The 21,625-nt window shown below is 39.6% G+C and overlaps 1 protein-coding gene across 7 annotated transcripts in view; it reads right to left on the bottom strand.

The window, feature by feature from the left end:
* Positions 1 to 21,625, bottom strand: part of SHANK2 (SH3 and multiple ankyrin repeat domains 2) — a 675,150-nt gene that overhangs the window by 31,318 nt on the left and 622,207 nt on the right. For all 7 annotated transcript variants that reach the window (XM_039536948.1, XM_039536949.1, XM_039536950.1 and 4 more), the window contains one exon: positions 2,673 to 2,803. In XM_039536948.1, the coding sequence (XP_039392882.1) occupies positions 2,673 to 2,803 (131 nt within the window). The remainder of the gene's footprint in view (positions 1 to 2,672; positions 2,804 to 21,625) is intronic.

The raw sequence follows: 21,625 nt of genomic DNA, 5'->3' as shown, positions 1-21,625 counted from the left end.
CTATGTAATTAGGAAGCTCCAGGGCCCACGTGCTTTGCAGAAGGGACTTGAAGTCTGGCAGGGAGACACTCTGGTGTCAGCGATGCACCTTTTGCTGTCTCTGAAAATCCACACAAATTTGGCTAAGTTCTCCAAAAACTGTAGTTTGCAGATGCTCAGAAGAGACTTGTTAGAGCTCAGCAGTTACAGTCTCCCATATTTCATGTGCACTGCCATGCTCCAGTCCAGGGGCTGAGCAGGAATTTCCCTGCAATTGCACCAATTGTGGTGCCAGATATGGAAAGTGGGAGCAGAAAAACTGTCCTGCAGTCATAATGCTCCCCAGGCTGGCACACAGGCAGTGATGAGAAGGAGGAAGCCGCCTGACTGGAATGCAGATGGGGAGGAATAGGGGAAGTGGTGTTGCAGGAGCAAGAAAGAGGGGAGGAGCCAAGGGACTCCAGTGGGAGGGGGCAGAAGCAGGGTGAATAGGACAGAGCAGGGCAAGAAAGAGAGGTTAGGATTTTTTTTAAACATAATTATGCAATAAATTGACAATTAAAATGGGGAGGGAGGTGGGAAAATTAAAAATACAAAGATACATCAGGTGGCTGTTATCAAACAGATGAAGGTGAGACAGAAAGCCAGTTTATTTTCCTCTCAGTGTGGAATACATGCAGATCAACTGAAGAAATTACCCCTTATAAAACAGATTATGGACACATCTCAGAACATGGAATAATCAGTAGTCTTCCTCTTTCTCATTAGTGTTTAGCCAGCTCCTAGGGTGCCCCTGATCCTCAAGGGGTAAAGCCTCTTAATTCTTCCCTCCTCTCTCAATAGGCCTGGGTTCTTTGCACTTGGTGCCTTCACCTGGCCTCCAGCCCAGTGCAAAACTAACACACATTTGGCATTAGAATTTATAGTTACAGGGAACCTAGGACCAAACAGACTATGGGATATACAACATGTTATTCCTGGAAAGGAGAGGGGTAAATTGAGGATGGCCTCAAGTCCCAGCTGATTCTGGTCTCCAAGTGCAGGGAAGGCCTACTGGGCTCAGCTGGCAGCCAGCCCTCCCAGGCTCAGTGGCGCCTTAGGGCTCAGTCTCTTCTTTGTGGGGGTTCTCCAGACCAACCCCCCTAGTTAAGAGACAACATGGCATCTCCCTTTCTGCTGCAGAGAACAACTCTAGGACTGCTTCCCCTTTGGCTACTGTAACTTGACTCCTTTAAGCGGGATCTGGCAACTTTGGGTACCATTTGTGGGTCACCAAGCCTTGAAGAGGAAGGATAAGGGGCTCTATTATCTTTGGGATTAGGACGGGGGCTATGTTAGCAGGCAGCTGAACGCCTTCACAAAAAGTGATTGTCTGCAACTCACTAAAAGATACTGCTGCTTGCCCCCAATCTGTCTAACAATGTACAGGTTGTTCTCCAAGTGCCTCATAATGATTTGTGGATTTTATACACACAACACTCTTTTGAGGTAGGGAAGTACTATTCCTATTTTACAGATGTGAAACTTAAGTAGAGAGATTCTAGGGCTCAGATTCGCAAAGATATTTCAGCACCTAACTCTCCCGGAGAATCTAGGCCTAAGTCACTTGCCTAAGGTCACACAAGAAGTCATCGGCTGAGTCAGGAACTGAACCATGGTCTCTTAAGTCCCAGTCCAGTGCCCCATCCTTCCTACTTGTAGATGTCACAAACCTATTTATTTTCTACAATACTGCTGGTATAATTCAGAACACTCTGGGATTCCTTCCTCTGCAGCGGACAAGAGCGAAGCATATGAATAAGGATTGGTGCTACTTCAGTGGAAAATAAATGCAGCTAGACAGTAGGGAAAACATTAATTTTTTCCTCATAAGACTTTACAACCAGTGGAAGCAAACTCAAATCTGAGGGTGTCTACATTTGGAACTGGGAGTGTAATTCCTAGATAAAGGAGAAACACCCATGCTACCTCTGCTACCCATGCTACCTCTGATCAAGCTAGTGTGCTAAAAATTGAGTGTAGCCACAGTGGCACAAGCAGACAGAAGCACTAGCTGCCCCAAGTGTGTGCCTACCCTCAGGGCAGCTAGCTCTTCCTGCTGTTCGTGCCTGCACTCTATTTTTAGGGCATTAACTCAATCAGAGCTAGTGTGGTTGTGTCTTCTTGAGCTAGGAATTACACACCCTATCTGTAGTTTTCCAGGATACAGAATTTCAGTCGTTAGTACTTTTTATAGCATTACTGCTGTCTCCTCCCCCTATAAATTACTCAGCTTTATCTAGTCAAAACCAAAACAATCAATGTTGTTGGGAGTAAATACACCCAGTAATGAGACAAGGGTTCATGTTAGGTTTATTGTCAATGACGAAGCTTAGAACGGTGATAAAGAATAATCATTATGATTAACTAGATTTATAACCCCTCCCCCCATTGCTGGTGTATATATAACAGCTTGGCAACTAGTGTGTATAGAAAGACTGGACTTACTAAAGCAGTACTATAGGGTGACCAGACAACAAGTATGAAAAATCAGGACAGGGGGTGAGTGGGTGGGGTGGGGGGGTAATAGGAGCCTATATAAGAAAGACCCAAAAATCGGGACTGTCCCTATAAAATCGGGACATCTGGTCACCGTAACTAATTAGAACCACAGCTTCATAAGTGAAAGCAAGAATTTAGTAGTCACCACTCACATTCATATCTGTAGCTGAAGGAAAGCATCTACTGGAAGGCCGCGGTTTAATTGTTGCCACTCTTGAGTCCACAGTTACATTGTCTGTAATTCTTGATGGCTTGGAAACTGGTACAATTTCATCCACTTTATCTGTAACATAAAAGTATTCACTAAAATAAATATAATTTGTCCAAAGACTGAAAATCTAATCTATTGCAAGGTCAAAGGAAGAGTTTTACTTTTCAAAAAAATGCAAAGAAAAAGGGTGGCTTTTTTTGTTGTTGGCATTTTAACAAGGCAATGCTTGAGCATCAAAAGTCGTGCAAGCCGAGCACTTATTTATTGCTGCTGCGTAACATGCATGCTTTAGTTTTAAGCCTGCATGCATTTAATGTTTACTTAGTGTGACTCGAAAAACAATCCTCTTCTTCAAACCTTCAAAATGTGAAGGGAGAATATCTATATAGAAACGGAAAGAAGACCTTTAGAGATAATGAACCCATAGAGCACTGTTTCACATAGCGATAAGCAGACAGTACTTAGTCACCAGAATTTCAGTGATATTTTGGACAATAACAAGTACTTCAAAAGTGCTCTTTATGTCTATTCTTCTTCTCCAGTAATTACTTTCTAATCTATTCATCATGTCAGTCTATTAGACAATATAATTTAGCATTATTGGAAACTGCTCCATGTCTCTCTGTTTAATTAAACTTTAAATGTGCTTTATATTAGTTTTGGTTAAAACAAACATATTTGTGGTCAGAAATGGGCCCAACAGGCAAAATTCCAATCTGGATCAGAACTTTCCCAACTCTGGGGAACAGTGGTTCAGAACTGGGATTTTGATTCAGCATGCTATATAGTGATAGGAACCATCTGTGAACGTGTGAGATCCCTCGAAGTTCAGGAGTGTTTGGACCCAGGCCCATCTCCAATTGTGACTATAAACCAAATGCAGCAGTAATACTATTTAATATTTTTAGCACTAATATAATGCCTTAAGTCCAAGGATCTCAAATCACTATGCAATCAACCATAGTCTTACAACTCCCTTATTACAAGTTGGGAAATTGAGGCACAGAGTAATTAAGTTACTTGCCTAAGGCCACTGAGTGGTTCAGTCTCTGAACTTGGACTAGAATCCAAAACTTATGCTCTAACCAATAGCCTTCCGCAATGCCCCTTTCACCCTATCTTTTGTTCCTGTGAACTCAGACTGCAAACTGGCACCATATGTACTACCCCAAGTCATGCTAAGCTAGGATGGCATTTTTCTTTTTAATTTCTCTAAAGCAATAGGGCACCAGTCACACAACCCATGTGTATTCACAGAAGTAATGTACTAGAACCAACTAGCAGTGATTCCTTAGCCTGGTAGCTCCTCTGGTCTTAGGCTTCCACAACTTAAAATTTTTATAAGCATTAGTCAAGCCACACCTTACTTTTCAGGAGTTAAGTATGGTATGTCTGCATCTCAAAGGTTTGATCATTTAGTTTAGGAGAAAATAAGAACTAGTGCATTAGGTTATTACCGACTTAAAAACAGCTGTCCAGTGGTCTAGAAGTGGCACCACCATGCAAAGTATCAGATTTGAGCTTGATCCCTCACTGGAAAAGCAGCCACGCTCAGACTCTAGGAGTGTGGTAAGGGACAGGAAGTAGGCAAGAGGAAGAGAGATTTGTCTCTCCCTAAACAGCAGCTCTGGCTGGTGCAGAAATGGAGGAACTACATTCAGCCTTCTGTGCTTGGGAAGACTGTTGCTCTGGGAGAGGAGACTTTTGGAGCACTGGGTGACAGGGAGAGAGCAGGAGAGGACCAGCTGCTAGAATTATAAAGTTGAACGTTGTAGGTGGTTGGCTTACTCGGAAGTATTACTGTCTGCTTTCCACTGGAGTTAGTATTACATTTTTTGTTTGCTTTATTTCTTTTCATATAATAGACCATCCAGGGGGAGGAGAGAAAAAAACACGCTTAAAACCTTCACAAGCAAATAAAATAAACATTTAAAAAAAAAAAGTCATATTCCATATGGTCTTAACAGTAATTCAAACTGTGCACTTTCCAGAAGAAAATACCTGTAACCTTCTGATGGGCAAAAGGTATCAGAAAGCCAGGGATTTAGCCTTAAGCGTTTGAGGTACACAGAAAAAAAATACGGCTAGGTTGCAGAATCAAGTTTAGGGGTATCTACCATTGATCGCAACAAGGGCATGGAAATTTCATGTTACATCTCTCCAACCCTTTATATGATCCCCGAAGACCAAATACTTGCTCTTGGGATCCAGACAGAGGGGTGTTTTGGGGACTGAAGCCCTAGACACCCAAAATCTGTAAACAACAAATATACCATATAAAAACGTATTCCCTTTATTTTGAACAGACACATAACCATACACCTATTCAGACAACAAAAAAACTACAGGGAAAGAATGATGAGGCTATGACAGACACTTGAAAAGCATGGAAATATTCATTTAGGGGATGAAACATACATAATCTCCAACTGTACTGATTTTGCAAGACAATACTGGAAGTCAGATCTTGGTATTTGACCTGACCACAATATCAGTTTGTGCAGATTTCCTAACAAAATCTGATATTGCTACCACATCAGCTTGTGGGGAACTTTATTCTTTGCGATTTTACAGCTTTAATGTTGTCAGCTCCTCAGTGCTTCTCACCCTATAGCTGCTCCCATTCAAATTGGGTCCTTTCCAGTCGTAGCTGAGAACAGCGGAAGCAAGTTGGAGTGGGGAGGGAGAAGTTGATATGATTAAGTTGTTCTGCAAAAAAGTCTTTTGAGGGGCATCTTGCACCTAGCAGTGGTTCTAACTGCAGTACAGGCAGTGTTGCAAATGATGCCCAACTTGTCCTTTTGCACTGCTGTCTTTGATCAGAGCACAAATGTAGAACAGTAAGATGGCATTTTAAAACTAGAACAAAAATTTTGAAGCTTCCAAAGCAGCTAGGGTGTATGTAGGGTGGAGTAAAAGTAATCCAAAATGGCAGCAGCTACATGGCGGGTCCTGCAGAATACACCAGAATCTTAATATATGGCCCCACATTCCACCACACTTTTAAAGTGACAGCACTATGTAAATAAATACATTTTCATTATATTATTAGATATGTGCTACCTATGTCAAGAGAGTCAACTGGCCCTTTCTTGACTTCTATGTAATTCCACTATAAACTCATCCAAAAGAAATAAAAAGTAGATATTTAGGGCAAATTTTTCAAAGGGCTGTACCCTTAAAATAGGTTGTTCACATCTGCAGTAGTAGTGCGCAAACCGTGTTTGTGCCAGTAATGCATTTTCAAAAGGCAGCACACAAACACTTTTTGTTAACTTTGCTAGTGGACTTCTCCCCCCCCTCTCCTTTTTTGTGTTTTGACATTTTTGTAATATGTATTCTTGCACCACCAAGAGGGGCTCTCACATGCTATTGGAAATGTATTTATTTATGAGGCTACCTATATAAATAATTTTAACAAAACAAAATTTAGAAGAGGCACAGATGGGGCGCAAATGAAATGCAGGTGCAAGAATTTACACCTGGCATGAGTGGTGTGTTGGTGGCATGGCCAAGAAAGTGGACCCAAATGGAATTCTTAAAGGGTGAGCGCCTGCATGCAGTTGGTCATAGGAGAAATATTTTTAACTAGAAAATGTATCTGCAACATGCCTACACCAGGGGTCAGCCCATACCAGTGGCATTTCATCATTAACCCAGTCATTTAGCAAAATGCAGCCACAAGCAAAACAAACTGTTATGAGGAGCAGTTTGTGGCTAATTTATACAGTAGTAAAATGTTTCCTGCTCACATTTTGACCAACTTCAGTCTCAGAGAAGGGGAAAGGAAACAGGAGTGTCCACTGGCTCAGCAGCCAGAGCACAGCCCGAATACATCCATAGGACAGGATTTTTAGGCCAAAGATTAATGTCCAACATTTGTCAGAGGAGAAATTCAGTACGTTTGACCATCAAACTCTCCTGAATTTTAATGAAAACTTACATGGGGATCTGGAGAGTCAAACACAGGTGCCATGCTACACCTAGTTACAGACGCCATTGCTCAAGGGGCTCTTTATAACTGGAACCTTTCAGAGGACCACAGAGATATCACAAGTATAAGCCAGTCTGATGCCTCTGCATGCATGCAGCAATTTCTGAGTGCCACTGTATTAAATTTCCCCGAGAGAGACAGCACCAACAGTCATAAAATAATTGTACTCCCAAGTGCACTTTCCGTATGTCCTGCATGCTACTGATCGCACCTATATTTTGCTCAGGGCACTCTCCCCTCAGGAAATTAGACGGCCTAAAGGGACGGGGAGAAGTTCCATTCTATCAGTGTGCAGGTCATTTGTGATGCAAAAGTTTTAATCACAGACGTAGTAGCACAGTGCCCAACAGCATGTCATGACTCTTACATTCTCAGGAGGTCTGGCTGCTAGGTATTACTAGGGTCGGTCTCCCCGCAATAATATATTTATATATATTTATTTGTTGAAGAAAATGTACTTATCCCATAAAGACATGGCTAATGACTCCTGTTCCATATCCCCTGACTCTCTCAGAGGAAAATTATAATGCTGCCCACCCATCAAGCCACCAGATGCATCGAAGAAGGAACTCTTAAAAATGAGAGTCAGGTGCCTAGTGGCACATTACTGTACAGGCCCCACAATACACCATATAATCCTGGCAAGACTGCATATTACACAACATAGCCAAGAGATGTGGATTAGCTCCACCTGAAGGGCTAGAGATTGACCTTGTCAGACCCACAGAGGATAAGAATGATCATGATCCAAAAAGGCACTTACAGGCTAACCCCAACACCTCAGGCCAGCATGCCAGAAACACCAGGCAAAAACTGATTGAACACAGTTTCTGAGGCTAGTATTGCCAAGACCTGTATACTTACCACCAAGTCCATAATGCTTGCTCAGAGGGGATGGGGGTAATGAAGAAAAAAAACTCAAAAAACAGCTGCCTCAAGAAATGACTTGTATTTGTAAGAAAAGCAATGAATGCCTGGCACAGTGTAAAAAAATGCTCTCATGAGGCTAAAGTGAAAGAACAGAGGCAAATGTTCTTCAAATACCAGCAGCACACATTGTTAACAATGCAAATATAAACTACAAAATGTTAGACTAATCTAGTCAGCCAGAATACAATGTTAGCCAAAATGTAGAAATGGTTGAGTTCTGCCACTCATGGCCTTATGGCTAAGAATTAAAAGGACAGGCACATAAAAAAACCCTAAAAATCCTATAGTTAGCGATTATTTTTTCTTCCCTCCCCCTTTTGCCTGGCGTGTAGGCATGGGCAACGAGGCCCTCTCAGTTATGGCTCTCTGCAGCCGGCCACTGCAACGAGGCACAGTGGCCTGTGGTGGTTCTCGAGAGACACTTGTTCCTTGATCCCCTGGTAAGTATACAGTGGAGGCTGCCACTGCATCCTCACCAGTCCATGTCGAGGCACTGGTTAACTCAACATGGGGGGTGGCTCTTTGGGAGATACGTGTTTCAAGGACCTGCGTCCTTGGCTGTTTGAGGAAAGCTAAAATCTCAGACAGGTAGTTATGGATGGCTCTTGTGGATGTAGCCACAATGCCTAGCTGCAGCTCCATGCGGCCCATGGACTGTGACATGAGACCCATGGACTGTGCATGCTCCCTCTTGATATTTTCCAGCAGCTGCACAATCCTACTGTTGGTTTCCATCAACAGCCTTTCCCCCTCTGTTAGGTGGGGCTGCCCTCTCCAACCCTGATCCCTAGGGACAGGCTGAACACCATGGTGCTCTTCATTCATTTCATCATTCCCCTCCTCCTCAGGAGAGTCACTTTCAAACTGAGGAGTCCTACTGAGTGACTGATCCCCAGGAGACTGTATGTCCATTGTACACTCTGGAGTCCGCTCCGGTGTTTGAAATCCCTCAAAATCTTCCCCAACGTTGCTGTGCGTTTCTGATGACGACAATGGCCACTGCCAACTCTCTGTAGTTCTGGCTGGTGAATCTTCATCAGAAGCAGGCTCTGAAGATTCCTGTTCTTGTTCAGGCGTGGAGGGTGAGCTCGCTCTCTGACGTCTGGGTTGCCCCGAGCATCCAGGAACCTCCCCATCTTGTTCCCCAGTGACATCTGGCAATCAAATAGAGGAGCAACAACCACTGTATCTGAGGCCAGGAAGATGGAGGAATCTACATGCATTGGACAACACATAGAAAGAAGCCAATTGGGAAAACCACAGTATTTGTGTTTGGGCAAACAGAAGGGCAGACTAAAGTTTAGTGGCTGAACTGGGTATGTGGCAGTTGAAGTTACTAACCACTTTATATAAGTGCACATTGTCCTGTACCCATAACACACACAACTGTGCTGGATCCCATGGCATAACTACCAATACACCTCATTGTGATTGTGACAGAAAGTGTCAGTGAACCTCTCAAAAAGCTCACCTATGAATTGCAGTGGTGTCACAGTCAGAAATCCCTGTGATGAGCTCAGGGTCAATTGTCCAATTGAGTCTCCTGTGGTGTCAGATGTGCTCCACCACTGGTCTGTGTGGTAGCCCTTTGCTGTTCTGAAGCACTGCTGGCTATCTTCTCTTTTGTCCGACGTTTCATATCACCCCTCCACCCCCCGTGTTTTGGGTTCCCCCCCTCAATCATAGCTGTAGAGCAACTGTGGTTGCCAACAGCATTTATCCTGTGAGCAATGGCCTCCCAAGCCTTATCTTTTATGTATGCATTATTTTCTCACTGCTTTCTCCAAACAGTATGTGATCCTATTTGAGGACATTGCTCTCCAGGATTTTTTTTTTCATGTAAGATAAACTTCATTTTGCTCTCTCCTGGCTGTGTCTTCCCTTGACTGAGGACGTTTGGTGGAAATGTGGGTGCAAGTGCTTCCCTGTGCACAATTTAATATGGAAGGAGGAGTGGTTAATTATGCTATTGAAGAGGACATTGCAAATGTGCTTAATCTAAATCCACCCATATATAAAAATATAGTCCCACCAACTGAAAATGACTAGACTTCTTGCACTCATCAATCATCGGCTCTCATTACAGTATGATCTACTCAGCACCATTTCTGATTTGTTCACATTTGTGGCTGGAACCCTCACCCTTTTCATGCTTGAAACAAATAAGTAATGAGTCTATTACATGTTTTGGGGAGACAATTTGATAAGAAATTTATCTGGGGCTGTTTGGCTAAATAATACAATAATTTAGCCCAAAGAGCCTGCATTTTTCACTCTCAGGCAAGGGATATGTGGAAGCACCACTGTAAGACTATCACATCTAAGTAACAACAGCTGCTGATCAGCACTGACTAACTGGTTGTTCTGTAGTGTTGGTGCTAGGATGTCATATCTATGCCCTGGCACCACGTTGCTCTTTAAGGACTACATTCTGCTCTTTGATACACACCATGTGCTGCTCTTAAGAACTTCAGCTGGAGTTGTGCATTTCTGTCTGATGGATGCTTTTGAGATCAGATTAATCATTTTTGTTAATGGGCTTATTGTTTGTTCAGGAGTTCCTGGAGTGATTTTTATATACATTTTTGTTCTTGGTTTTTAGGACCCCTTCTCAGAGACCCAAGGATCCCTCTATCAGCACATTTATACACTGATCTCTGTCTGTCTAGATTATCATTAGGGTCCTCATCACTCACTATCTGAATGCCTTGAGTATTATATTTATCTAAAGGGCTACTTACAGTTAATGATTTAATATAATTATTTAATCTGATTAATTTTTATGCTGGATATTATTTGTGCATTTAATATATTCACTACTTTAAAGTATTCACATTCAAAGTATTCACATTCGGTCTGTGTCTAATTGGACTGTCCAGTTGCATGTTTTATGGAAAGTGAGGATGAGATCGTATTTGTAAAAAGGTATGAGCTCCTTATGGAAATGAATATTAGGGACAAGTTTGTCATACAATCATTGGCTCTTCCACTGCATGAAAATTTTGAAAGGGACTTGGACATTATCCCTCTAATACCTGCTGCCTTTGCAATTCTATTTCCCCTCAGACAGCCACAGCTTTTATCTTTTAGCAGCTACAGTATAGGACCATGAAAATTAATTCTCAACACTTCTCTATTAGAGTAGACATGCAAAAACAGGGGCCTTCTTTTTACCACACAAAGCAAACACACATTCCAGTTAATTTGTATGGAATCAGAGAGATAAAGGGAATATATATGCTAGTTGTGCCATTGGTCATACAAAATATGTCATTCTTTTGATACATCATCAGAAATTTCCCCATATTTGAATACGCCATTCTCCTGCCAAGCACTTTGAACAGAGCCCTCCTAACAATGGTAAATAACAGAACAAGTCAAAGAATTTTTTTTTAAAAGAGCAAAAACAGAAAAAACCCACTAATTTATGAATTAGTGGGGGGGCATTATTTTTGTTTTTCACACATATCTGGGCGATATTTATGAAAGTGTCTGTGACCCTGGAAACTTTCACAAATATTAGCACAAGTGGTTATTTCTCTAAAAATGGAATTATGAAAGTTTACAATTTGTCATTCTCCTACTTAAATATTTTCTGTCTCCAAGTCAGGGAGCTGAAACGGTATCATCTGACATAGTATCATCATCACACAAATGACAAATATTCTAAGCAAACAGTTTGTGAATAACTAATGGACTGATAGTTATTAAAACTATTGGCGAATACTTATGAATAATGAATACATTCACAGATACTGGGATAGGTTTACTAACTAGCTATTAATGAAAAAGAGACTAAATTCATAACTTATATTATTTTTAACAAAGCACTCAACCAATCCAAGTAACTATCTTTTTGTAAGGTTTATTAAATATGGGCATGGGGGTATCACAGGCATAGCCTTACACACACTTTCATTCATTGCAGGGCAATCATGGTAACTTTAGCTCAGGGTCAAGAGCTCAGGCCACAGTGTCAAAGGTATCAGTTTCTGCCCAAGAAATCCTTTCCTTGATGACTAAAGGTTGCCCTGATAAATTCAGACGGGAACTCATTAATATAATGGCACCAGCTTCTATGTTGAAACAGTGAAAGTCGTGTGTCAGCTACCATGGTGGAAATGGAAAATTTGGTTTGCCTAGAAACTGTACTGCTCAGCTGGCGGAATGGATGGCCAAGTGGCTCACTGCCCTGACAACTGGTGACAGGAGAATTAAAACAAAAGTTCAACTGTTACCTGAACTAACTGCCTCAACCCTACCTCCTGGCAATGGGCTGATTCCTCACAAGCAACAATAAATATGCCAGGTCATTGGTGCAACAGAAGCCATAAATATCTAACAAAATGTGAATCAACAAACCAATTCTGTTCTTAATTGGCTTAAACAACATTTCTCTCTTTTTAGAAGAAGTTTTAAACATAGTGGGCACAAGCACCATGTTGTGGCTGCCCATGATGTGATGCCAATGGCAAAGGGAAATGTGAGGAACTGTCCAGACTCCCTCTGACCTCAATGATAATTTGCATCCAATCAAATAATGCCTGTACCCACATAAGGCAGCTTGTTCACAGTGGTACATAACACTGCACAGTTGAACACCTGGCTTACACTTCTCACAAAGTCATTTTATTTCCTGGCAGCATACAAATACCTTAAGGGGTGAAGCAACAAGCTTTGATGGTGTCATGAATTTTGGACTCATTCCATGTCACTGATCCTACCTTGCCCTGACACAATGAGACTTCAGCCACAGCCCAATTTGTCCAGTAGGGAAGTCAGAAAGGAGTGCGCACATGGTGAGCAGGGAAGATACCAAAGATCTGGGAGTTTAGGGCCCGTTGCCCTTTTAAGTTTAACGTCTGGTCACACAGCATGCACCTGTTTTCCAAAATCAAAATCAGATCTCTGTGGGATGGTTTCTGCTTCAGCCTACTGATTCTATTGCATTTATCAACGGACCTGACTATTTCATTAAGCTAGCCTGTGCATAGTGACTAATGAGCCAGTATTATAGGCCTCCCTCTCTCCTCTGTGTTGTCAAATGAGTCCTCTGTTTCTCTGGCAAAAGACAGGACTGGCTGATTATGTGCACACTGTATGGACACTTTCATGTGCCTGTTGCACTCAATCAGTCTTTTCTGATGTGGTAGCTTATGCAATGCTGTAACTTCTGATGGCCAGAGTGACACATTTGTCATGTCTCTGTGTTCATTATTTTGTGTTTTCCCATTCCCTGCTCTGTATATAGCAAACTACATATTCTGGATGCTGCAGGCAGGACGTCTGCTAAATAGTGCCAGGAGGCAGGACTACACCATGTCTCTGGAGGCATGGATAAGGTCATGGTGTTGGAGTACTGCCATGTAGTGCTGGCTCCATGCACCATGAAAGGTGTTGTCACACTTGCATGGTATCGGTCTTTCAAGTTTGCCAGTAAACATATTTAGAATGCTGGAGATTGTTTACATTGCATTTTCTGGTTTGTAATCCAAAGAGAACTGCAAGGCCTACCCAGCTGTAGGGATAGCAGGCCAAGAACAGAGCATAGGCTACACTGGGCATTGGATAGCAGACAGACTCTAGGGACAGAAGTATTTATTTAATTTTTGTTCATCTGAGATAATTTGAGACACTTAAGCCTGTGTTGTGCCTTACCTGCCACTTGGACTGGCAGTGGATCCCTCCCCTGAAGTGTGCTGCTCTTTAAGAATCCCTCCTTTTCAAATCCCACAATTTCTTTTTCACCTCTGCTACTGGATCGTTGCCATTTCCATTATCTTTAGTTTTCCCCACAAATGGACTTGTTGGACTTGAGTTGTGGGGCAGCGTCTTCCTGCTGACAGGTAGGTGGAGATGTTCCTTGGGCACAACAAGTGTAGCCAGGAGCTCAACAACAGCTGTAATGCAGTTGAGGAGCTTCCTGGGACCTGCCACTGCTGCTCTGGACCTGGGCCTCTGCCTGTATCTGCATCATGCCTCCTGTTGCAGGTGCATTTTTCAAACTGCTTAGGTACCAAGGTGATAGGTGCCTTGTAAATACCTAAGATAGATACAGACAGAAACTGTGCCAGGTACAATCAATTATACAAAACTCAATGCAATGCCAATTGCATCTTCACGCTGTGGTTTCACCCACCTTTTCTAGCATCTGCAATCAACCACATTCAAAGATTCTGCATGTACATTTTTCTTTTGAAAACTGATGGCCTTCCAGTACACCCATCCCTCCCGCACTCTCACACTTTTGAAACCGCAGCCCTTTATGTATTAAAGCACATAAATTCTTGATGCACTGCCTTATCTAAATGTAAGATGGCAAAGTTCATCTCAGTTTCACTGCTTTCACTAGCACACACAATGTATGCTTCCTTTTTTCTTGTCATGAATCTTCAAAAAGCACTTATTTGTCTTTGTCAAATGGCAAGGGGACAAATATACCTTATTATCTACCCCCTCCCTTGGAACAACTAGATGCATCTAGATCAGGGGTAGGCAACCTATGGCATGGCTGCCGAAGGTGGCACGCGAGCTGATTTTCAGTGGCACTCACGCTGCCCGGGTCCTGGCCACTAGTCCAGGGAGCTCTGCATTTTAATTTAGTTTTAAATTAAGCTTCTTAAACATTTTAAAACCTTATTTACTTTACATACAACAATAGTTTAGTTATATATTATAGACTTATAGAAAGAGACCTTCTAAAAATGTTAAAATGTATGACTGGCAGGCGAAACCTTAAATTAGAGTGAATAAATGAAGACTCGGCACACCACTTCCAAAAGGTTGCTGACCCCTCATCTAGATAGTACTGGAATTAAAGGTATACTCAGTTATGCACAGGTATTGGAATGCATGTGTATTTTTAAAATCTGTTTGTCAACTATGTGCATTTATTTTTGTCAAAAATTTAACCGCTTTTGTGCAGTTATTTTTGGTTTATGGAGAATTTTCATTGTTTTTAGCATAGAGATCAGAATCAGAAGTGAGTGCAAATTAGGTAAGTGAAGCACAGTGGGTCTAGGCCAATGTTTACAAGCTTGCATGCTTAAAGTTAGGCATCTAATTAAAGTAGATGGCCGGACTGTGATGGGTTGAACACCTGCAATTGTGTGCCCACTAGATGTTCATCACCTCTGAAAAATTAGGCCACTCACTTATGCAGGTGTCTAAAGATAGAATTACATGACTAACTTTAGGCAGTCATGCTGGAAACTGTTATCCTGAGTTACCTGTACAAGTATGATTGGGTGGGAAAAAAAATTAGCTCAAAAGAAGAAAATTTAGGAAGACTGAAGTATAGCCAACTCTTTAGTGCACGGGGTGATAACAGAGATGGCCTCAGCCAAAACCCTGGTTTTGAAACACCACCCTGAAGGGTAAAATCCAGATCCAAATCTGCACTTTGGGATTCTCACTTGTGATAAGAAAATAATATAAACAATCAAAATCTGCCAAACAAATTCTTTTAAAATAGAAGAATACAGTAATGCTAAGGTTTTAAAACACTGAATAGGTTAAGTGACTAGTATATGTCAGATTCAAATGGCCTCTACAGTTTCTTTTTTAAAAAGATACCTGTGCTAAAAAAATTATGCATAATAAAAGATTTGCAGTTTTCTATTCAAAGTTAGGCCAATGTTCATAGATAACAATTTTAAATTGCTCCATGGTGGAGAATTTGCCACAGCGGACATATATATTAATCAGGAACAAATGTGGACCACCGACTTGCAAGATGCTTGATGTGGCCACAGGGCTCCACTCAAACAGCAGTTTGCAGGATCACACCCTAGTTATAACACCAGATTCAAACATTTACCGTGGTGCAAATACTATGCAGAAAATTTAACTTCAGTGAGTAGTAAAAGGAGAAAGTCATGCGGGCTTTTACAACATAGTTCCAAATAAGCTACAGTTTCTGAACAGCATGAAAGTAAAGACAAACCATCTAAAAAAAGTTTCCCTTTAAGAAAATTGGATAGAAATACAACATGTTTGTTTTGAAATACCTCCCATTATACTTGAAGACCAAGAAAGATAAAATATCTAAAAATAAATATTAAAACATAAAAACTGCTTGCTGGTAACAACAGATTAACTAAACATATAAATCAATCACCTATAAACAGCAAAACATGACACAAGAGTATTTGGCATATATCTATTCACAATTAAGAGGAATCTAGGCTATTTTTCCAAGCAGGCTTTATATGTACTTTTATGACTCAGTATATTTCACCTCAGTGCATATAGATCACGTTTCCATATTATGAACATATCATACCCTTAAAAGATAATTCTAAGAGAGGCAGACATGGACAAGTGCTATCTTTGGTATGTTAAAATTCTTATTATAGGCCCAATTTTCAAGCACCATCTCTTTAACAGTATGTCCAATATCCAAGAAGCACAAAGGCATTTAAAATGTGCCTAAAGCCTTAAAATTCAACCTACCTTACAAGGAGTTTCCTACCTTGCAAGAGGAATGGTCATTGTGTACCACTGGGTCCCTGTATACAAAATAAAAACAAGAACAGAAAATAAAAACAAAAAACCATTCCCCATCCTGCAAGCCAGGTGGGATTTTAAGGACTGAGAACAGAAAATGGCATTTGAATGTCCTGTTTAAGAGACAGCATTTGAAAACTGGGCTCTGTCGCAGAAAAAGAAAAAATAAGACAGACAGAAAGAAAAAAAAGAAATTAAGTCATTTTTGCAATCTTATATCCCGGGAGACATGTAGTTTTCACACCAAGGAAAGAAAATCAGACCACCACAAATTATCCAAAACATTTATTTTAAGCTTTATAAGAAGTTAATGAACATGGAATAATGAACAATTGAAGAAAAAAGGGAAATGGCAAGAAAAAAAAAGGTTTTTTTGGGTGAGATGCGGGAGATTGTCGTGCATCTCCCTGGTTCCTGAAAGAGAGAGAGAACATATTAAAAAAAATGAAAACTTTTCTATTTATGCAATTGTATCACACTGGAAACATCTCTGCCTTTTTCTACTGCTCAAAGAGCCCATTGCTCTGAACACAGTACTACATATTTAACTGATAACTCATAAGAATTCTCTTCTCACAAATGCCAGAGCATCCCCACTCACATGGCCCCAAATACCACAAAAACTGTTTCCTTTGAACACTTACGATTTCTTTTCCAGCTTTTCCCACACTGTTGTCTTATTTGGATGGTGAGGAAACCTTCTTCAATTGCTGTTCTGTGGCAAAGAAAAACAACTAAGTACCTGTCATGAAAGGGCTTCATGTTTAGGAATAATCGGATTAATGTGGTTTAAAGTAATAAAAATTAATAATAATAATACTGATTGCAACTGACAGCTGTATGTTGAGGTGGAAACCTAAAAAACCTCATTTCTATTCATGACATCCAACGTTTTCAAGAGTGACAATTTTATGTGCTCAACTTGAGACACAGACCCTGACTTTCAGATGTGTTCAGCACCCACTGTTTACCTACTGACTTCAGATGAAATTGCCAGAGTTTGTTTCTGAAAAGTCAGACTCAAAGCACTTACAGTTGGGCACCCAAAATTATGGATACTTGAAAATGTAAGCAAAGTCTTTTCTTCCCCCAATACTCTAACTCTAAATACTTTAATATTTAAAAAAAACACAGCTATGGCAAATATATGGGCCAGATTCTATTCTCTGCTACACTGGTGTGAATCCACAGTAAATTCTCTAAAGTCTAAATAATCACTCTTAGCTACATCAGTATAAATGAGGGCAGAATATCTATAATCACAAAAATAACAGAGGCATACAAGTTCTAAATTCTGTCCTCAAAACCCATTACTGCATGTCCTAATTAATGGTAACAATTCCAAGATTCATTATCATTACTTGTGACTACAATATCAACTAACACTTCCAATAAGTAACAAAAATATATTACTTACAAGAACATTCTACAGGTACTCTTCATTAAACCTGGAGCTGCAGTGCCATTTTTTTTCTTATCTTTCAATGTAGTGTCTGGTGAAGGTCTGGAAAACCTTTTTCCTATTTACAACCAATGTTGGTAGCGGAAGTTATCAAGGGAGTTGCAGAAGGGGTGTTGTTGTTATTTCCATTTTATTTCTGCAGACAAATCTCCATCATATATTCCACCACGTTGAAATTAAAAATGGTTTCTGAATCCAGGGCCTTCTGTTCATGATTTCTTCAAACAAGTTAACTTTTTTGTTTCAACCTTAATATAGCATTCACATATTTATTTGCTCTGTGATTTCATTGTTTCAGATGCCATTAAGGTGTGCCACCTTTGAAACAATGGACAACAGTAATGGAATGGAGTATGAATGTTTGTTGGAGGACAGAGCCAATAATATTCATTTTGAATGCTATTAACTGATATTTTTCTCATAAATAAATACTACTACTTGATGCCAGATACCTGTCAGACTTCTGTGCTGATGATTATTATATACCTGCAAGATTGTACTAGCAGGTAATCTGGCCAAAAGTAGGGAGAGTCCTACATCTACATTTATACCTTAAGCCCAATAAACAAAAATAGATGTTTTGTTTTTGAATTGGATACTAAAAGGACACCATCTAAAACTTTCCAGCCATCACTAACCCAGTATTTTGTAATCCTTATTTATTTTCCTCTCATCTAATCCATACTTTATTGTACCACAGTCTTTGGTAGGCTCAGCAAAAATGGAATAATATCTGTGTTATCTCCAGTTCTTAGTTTCTCTCTTAACCATTTAAAGTTCTCTACTCCAGCTAAAACAGCTAATCCTTGCTGTTCTCTGCAGAGGCCCTAAAATATGAAGTTGCTTGATAAATCAAATCCATTCCTTGCTAGCAAAATCATGAGATCTTTGGACCTTTTTGGATGTAGAGCATGTATCATAATCAAAAACTTGACTAAAATTAAATAGTCAAAATACTAATTGAAGATAAAAAATTAAAAGCAGCTTTTCACAAGCCACATGAGTTCCACCTATTTATTTTTTAATGAATAGAGTTCAAGATTCTCTTAATTCTACTAAATATAAATTTCAAATTTCCAACGTTATTTGTATGACTACTGAAATAAAATGACAAATCATGGTGGGGAAAAACATATCACTCAGAGTTCAATGTAATTTGATTAGTGACTTGGAAAGATGACTTTTTAGCTAATATTTTATTAATTTTTGTCATGAGGGTAATAAATGAAGTGCAATATTATGAATATTTTCTTCCCCAAGTAGCCAATTAAGCAATTTTGTTTACAAATACAAATTAAATAAATTCATTTTTACTTTTTAAATTTGTTTCTCCTCTTTACTTATTTTAATTTAATGCATGAAATTATTTGATCTTCCCCAAGACTGATGGGGGCACCTACACACACCCTAACTGTGGCTTTATAACATGATGCTGCAACATAAAGAGATTTGTTAGGTTACAGACTGCTATGTCTCACACATTCACTAATTCTTTATCTACAAGCAACAGAAGAAAAAACAGAAAGGATTCGTACTTTTAAAAAGTGTGTTTTGAAATCTGATGCTGTCCCTCTGTAGTGGGCAATTGTGGTGAGCAGAAAAATGTCAATACAGCAGACTTAGTATTGTTGAGGTTTCAGTGGTCTGTGATATGATAACTTGAGTAGAAGCTAGAATAATGCCTAGGTAATTTTTTTCTTTGAGGTTATATGACAAAGTTTTTATTACCTAACTGGAATTTTATGTATGGATGTTAAATATTATCCCTATCTGAAGAGAAATACCAACAGCCTATACCCTTCCCTTCAACCAAACAGAAAACAAACACACACAAAAAAGTCCCCTCCCCTATAACTAGGGAATATTAATTTTATAGAGTTATCCTACAAAAATGAATGTAAAAATTCTTGATAGTCATATAATGAAAATATATTTATTGCTATAAAAATCTTAGTCAGAAAACCAATAACTGTTTATTCCTTCATATTCTGAAGAGACAGTTTCTAAGCAATCTTGCCTTGAGCAAAAAAATGTACCAGCAGTTGATCTTGCTAGCAGCAGAAAACAGTTCCAACATGAGGGGAAGTCAGGAAAGAATTAAAAAAAAATTAAATAAAAAATGAAGAAAAAAGAAAACAACTAATTTACTCTGTATTATCCTAACACAATGCAGAAGAAATAGTTCACTACTGAAGAGGCATGCTACCTACAAATAAATAATCTTCTCTATCAGCAATCATAACTTTCTTCCACTGATTATAACTATACTGAAGTATCACACAGAGGCTCAGTCAGGATTGAGGCCCTCCCTTGGGCAAGGTGCTATGCAGACACAAAGACAGTCCCTGCCCAAGAGAGCTTACAGTCTAAGAAAGTAAGTGATATACAAAGGGTGAGGAAAGGAGGATACAGCTAAACACAAACTTGTATATACATATATTTAATATTTTACCAAAATGTAAATAAAGGTCAATCTATCTGCCCCTCCACCTAGCCATCATTAAGTGGATGACTGCTGTATAGAAATCCCAGCAAATGCGGGTCTCAAGGAGAGATTTAAATGAGAAGAGGGTAGTGGCCTTATGGATCAGTTCATGCATACGGGACAGTGTGGAAGAGGTTATATTAAAAACTGAAATTGTGCAGAGCAGCATTTCTCCAGGTCAGAATTTAAGCTGTGTGTGAAGTCCCTAATTTCTGAGACAGACAATGTGGTTATGTGAGTAACATTTGGCCATTTAAGAGGGCAAGTGAAATCACTGATGTAAGACTACACTGATATCATGTTACTTGCCACTGTTTCTCAGTGATTGCCAGTTAGCACAGTAACTCTGAGGAGATGATATGCAAGGGTTTGAGAAAAAACCTGGGACAGAAGAAAAATGGGAGTGGATGGAGGAGAGAAGACAAAGGAAGAAATGAGGGAAATATTTTCAAATGTGTTTTTTTGACTGAAAGTTAATTCTTTATGTGTTTGCAAGTTTCAGCTAAATAACTAAAAACATATACAATATTTAATGTACGTTTGACACCATAAAATAAACTGGACCATATGCCAACATTTATAGTTATGCTATTATCTTTCACTATGGAAAGGTGAGAAACAGATTAAACAAGAGACAAAATGCTTCCCCTTACCCTTCTTCTTCCGTACTGAAGCTTGGAAACAGAAAGGGAATGAATTGTAAATCAATTCTGAAGGTAAGCCCATTTTAAATGCTAAATCCTTGACTGATTTTTGAACACAAACATTTTTCTTCTATTCTTAAGAGGTCAATCTATGCTAACAGTGGATTGTGCATGTATTTTTCAAACCACTTTAAACAAACATCTTGGCATAGCCCAGTTTATCAGGGTTTATACTTTGATTATATAGAAAATTATTGAGTTATAAAACTTAGATACCTTGGCTATGAAGTGTGAGATTTATTTTTTAAAATTAAAAATTATCAATTTGGGCACTTTTATGATATATAAATGGGCTATGAAAATAGGGCATTTAACATCCTTGAAGTTTGGAAGTGGAATGAATTGTAGACAAATTTTATATGCCATTAGTTAATACTTTGGATTAATTTCTTTGTAGGATAAAAGCAACTGCCATTGGTTAGCAGTTGATGGGACACCCATGCACTATTATGGAGAACAGAGTAAAAATATGGCAATACAAGCAGAAATAGAAGGGGTTTGGAGACAGGTAACAAAAGTGATGGGAGAGACTTCCATATGGAGAGGTTGAAAAGATTAGGACTGTCTAGTTTAGAGAGGAGACTAGAGAAGGGACAGGATAGAGATATACAATATAATGAATGATATAAAAGGAAGGGAATTCCTTTTTACCCTTTCTTGCTATACAATAACAAGGGAACATTCAATGAAATTAAAAGGCAACACATTTAAAACTGATAAAAGAAAATACATTTGTACATAGCACATAAGTAGTGGGAACTCTTTGCTACAGGACATCATTGAAACTGAGTTTACTAGATTTAGATGAACT

This window comes from Mauremys reevesii, linkage group 4 (genome assembly GCF_016161935.1).
Source record: "Mauremys reevesii isolate NIE-2019 linkage group 4, ASM1616193v1, whole genome shotgun sequence".
Classification (NCBI taxonomy): Eukaryota; Metazoa; Chordata; order Testudines; family Geoemydidae; genus Mauremys; species Mauremys reevesii.
This window is presented reverse-complemented; position numbering and strand designations above follow the sequence as displayed.